This window comes from Fonticula alba (genome assembly GCF_000388065.1).
Source record: "Fonticula alba strain ATCC 38817 unplaced genomic scaffold supercont2.15, whole genome shotgun sequence".
NCBI classification, from domain to species: domain Eukaryota; order Rotosphaerida; family Fonticulaceae; genus Fonticula; species Fonticula alba.
Window position 1 is genome coordinate 53,443 of NW_009242985.1, and position 2,953 is coordinate 56,395.

At 71.6% G+C, this 2,953-nt stretch overlaps 1 protein-coding gene across 1 annotated transcript in view; it reads left to right on the forward strand.

Moving 5' to 3' along the window:
- Positions 1–110: 110 nt before the first annotated feature.
- Positions 111–2,953, forward strand: part of H696_05873 (serine/threonine protein kinase) — a gene marked incomplete at both ends in the record, with an annotated part of 3,570 nt that continues 727 nt past the window's right edge. Inside the window, 4 exons of the mRNA XM_009499669.1 lie at positions 111–233; positions 352–520; positions 658–819; positions 982–2,848. Coding sequence (XP_009497944.1) covers positions 111–233; positions 352–520; positions 658–819; positions 982–2,848 — 2,321 coding nt within the window. The remainder of the gene's footprint in view (positions 234–351; positions 521–657; positions 820–981; positions 2,849–2,953) is intronic.

Sequence of the window (2,953 nt, forward strand, 5' to 3'; positions counted from 1 at the left end):
GTATGCCGTCCAGTCGCGAGATTCGCCCAACAGCAACCTCCCCGGCTACCACCAATTCGTCGTCGAGTGCGCCTATCCTCCTCTGCTGCTCCCCCCCCCCCACCATACTGATGCCTACTCGCGGCGACTCGGCCTCCACCCATGGCAGATCCGGCACCACCATTCACATGACCGGCCTCCCGGCCTCCCACATGCCGTTCCTCTTCACCCACATCTTCAAGGAAAACCAAGCCGTACGCGCCCGGGACGACCTTTCCCCTGCTCACCTGCCGCCACGCGCCGCCCCTCTGTCGCGCGAGGCTCACTCACACGGCCCTTCCGATGCTCTTCCCGTGTCTTGGCCGCCACCAGACGGTCCTGCATGCACGCCCGGTTGACGGGATCAGCTGCCTGCGCTTCGTTCAGTCCTACTACATCTTCATGGTGGCCCGGGTGCAAGTGTGCGAGGCGGACCAAACCTGTCGCCAGGGCGGCTGCGCCTGCGCCTCGACGCACACGATGACCCAGGGCCAGTGTGTCCGTGCGTGCTGTGCCGTCCTCCCCCCTCCCCCGCCGGCCCGCTGTTCCCTTGGTCCCTCCTCGCCCCCCTCACCCGAGCCAGCATGCCCCCGCCCCCCGCCCCCGCCCCGTGCCTTGTGCCCACACACGTATGCACAGGCTCCTCGTGCAGCCCGGACGAGCTGGAGTCCGACGGGGCCCTATGGAACCAGGTCCCCGTGGGCCAGGATGCTGTGCGCGCCTGCCCGTCGCTGCATACCGGCAGCATCCGCCGGGCATGCACCCCCAACGGCTGGGGGCCCATCGTGGACACCTGCGAGCGTGCGTGCACCCGCTCCTCTCCGCCCCCCAGTGAGGCCCCCCCCCCCCCCCCCGGTCGCCTGTCTCCCTCTGACTGTTTGTGTTTCCCCCTTTCCGCACATATGTCTCTCGCTCCCCCCCCTGCCCCCCCCTCCTGCCCCGCGCGCGCTTCGCCATGTGCAGTCGTCGTCTGCCTGGCATACGACTCCCCGGAGTATGGCACATTCCCCCAAACCCCGGTCGGCCAGTCCAACAACGGGTCCTGCCCCATCGGGCACTACGGCACCGGGCGCATGGCCTGCCTGCGCGGCGGCGTGTGGGACACGGACAACGCCACGGGCACCGCCTGCCGGCCGTTCTTCTGCCGGCCGAGCGTCGACCCGGTGTATGGGATCGAGCGGCCGGACACGCCGGCCGGCGGGTACGGCGTGTGCCGCTGCCCGCTGGGCTTCCTCGGGGCCCCGCTGCTGGCCTGCCTGGCGCAGGACACCTGGGCCGAGCGCTACCTCGACCCGGAGACCCATGTGCCGGCGGAGCCGGCGGCCCTCTGCCGGGCCACCGCCATCCCGCCCGGCGAGCCGGACTCCGCCTTCGCGCAGGTGACCCACCTGTCCACCGACAGCGAGATCACCATCTCCTGGACCCCGGCCGCCGGGGCCGACCCCGCGGCGCCGATCAGCGTGCAGATGGCCAGCCCCGGGCAGATCACCTTCGAGGAGGTGGCCCTCCAGCCGCCCGGCCAGACCGCGGTCCGCATCGCCGACCTGCCGGCGGCCAGGCAGTTTGTTGTGCGCCTGGTGCCGGGCGAGGGCGCGCCGGCTTCCGCCTCCGCCTCGGCTTCTACGTCTGCTTCCGCCGCCGCCGCCGCCGCCGCCGCCGCCGCCGCCGCCCCCGCGACCGGCCTCACCCAGGAGCTCATTTGGACGCGGCCGCGGGGCCCCGGCCAGCTGGTCGGCACGGTGACCACCAGCAGCCGGCTGCTGTCCTTCGAGTGGGAGCCCTCGCCCGATGCCAGCACCTATCGGGTGCAGCTGTACGACAGCCCGGACCCGGCCAGCCGGACCCTCATCGACCAGGTGACCACCAACGAGCCGGCCGTGGTCGTGCGCCACACCCTGGCCCCGACGACCACGGTGGAGGTGGAGGTGCGCGCGGTGCACCCGGCGGCCGGGGTCAGCTCCGGGGTGCTGAGCTTCACGGCGCGCACGCCCACCGGCGCGGCCACCCGGGCCACGGCCATCGCCGTGCCCATCGCCGTGGTGGTGCTCCTGCTGCTGGGGCTCCTGCTGGCGGTGTTCTTCCTGTACTGGCGCCCGCGCCGGCAGAAAGAGCTCGAGCAGCTGGAGCTCCACCGGCGCTCGACCATCTTCAATGCCACCTACACCGACACCGAGGCCACGGTGCTGAACACCTGCGAGTCGGTGTCGGTCCCGGGCTTCCTGGAGCTGAATGTCGACGGGGCGCAGCAGGTCCAGCAGCTGGAGCCCATCGGCCGCGGGGGCGCCGGCACCGTGTACCGCGGCCGGCTGCTGGACCCGAATGCCGTGGCCCGGGCCGGGTCCGAGATCGTGGCCATCAAGCATGTGGCCGGCCAGGCCAGCCGCTCGGAGCACCAGAACAACGACCGCTTCCGCCAGGAGGTGGCCCTGCTCTGGTCGCTGGCCTTCAAGGACTCGGTGGTCCGGCTGATTGGCTTCACCTCCCGGCCGCGGACCATCGTCACGCACCTGTACGACAGCGACCTGCAATCGTACCTGCACAAGCCGGAGGCCCTGGCCGCCGGGCTCTTCCGGCAGCTGGGCCGCTCGCCGCCGGGCAACCGCCAGCAGGCCGGGCTCCTGTCCCCGGACGAGGTGTGCCACTTTGTGTCGCGCATTGGCCTGGCCGTGCGCGACATGCACTCGGTCGGCATCGCCCACCGGGACATCAAGAGCGCCAACATCCTGCTCCGGGCCACGCGCCTGCCCTCGCCGGACGCCGAGCCGGGCTCCGCCGCGGCGGTGGCCCTCTTCGAGCCGGCCATCTGCGACTTTGGCCTGGCTCGCACCGAGTGCGTGTCGGGGGCTTGGTCCTTTCGCCCTTTTTTTTTTTTTCTTTTTCGCCCCCCCCCCTCGCTTCCTGCCCCCCGCGCTGCATTTTTCCCCTCCCCCCGTCT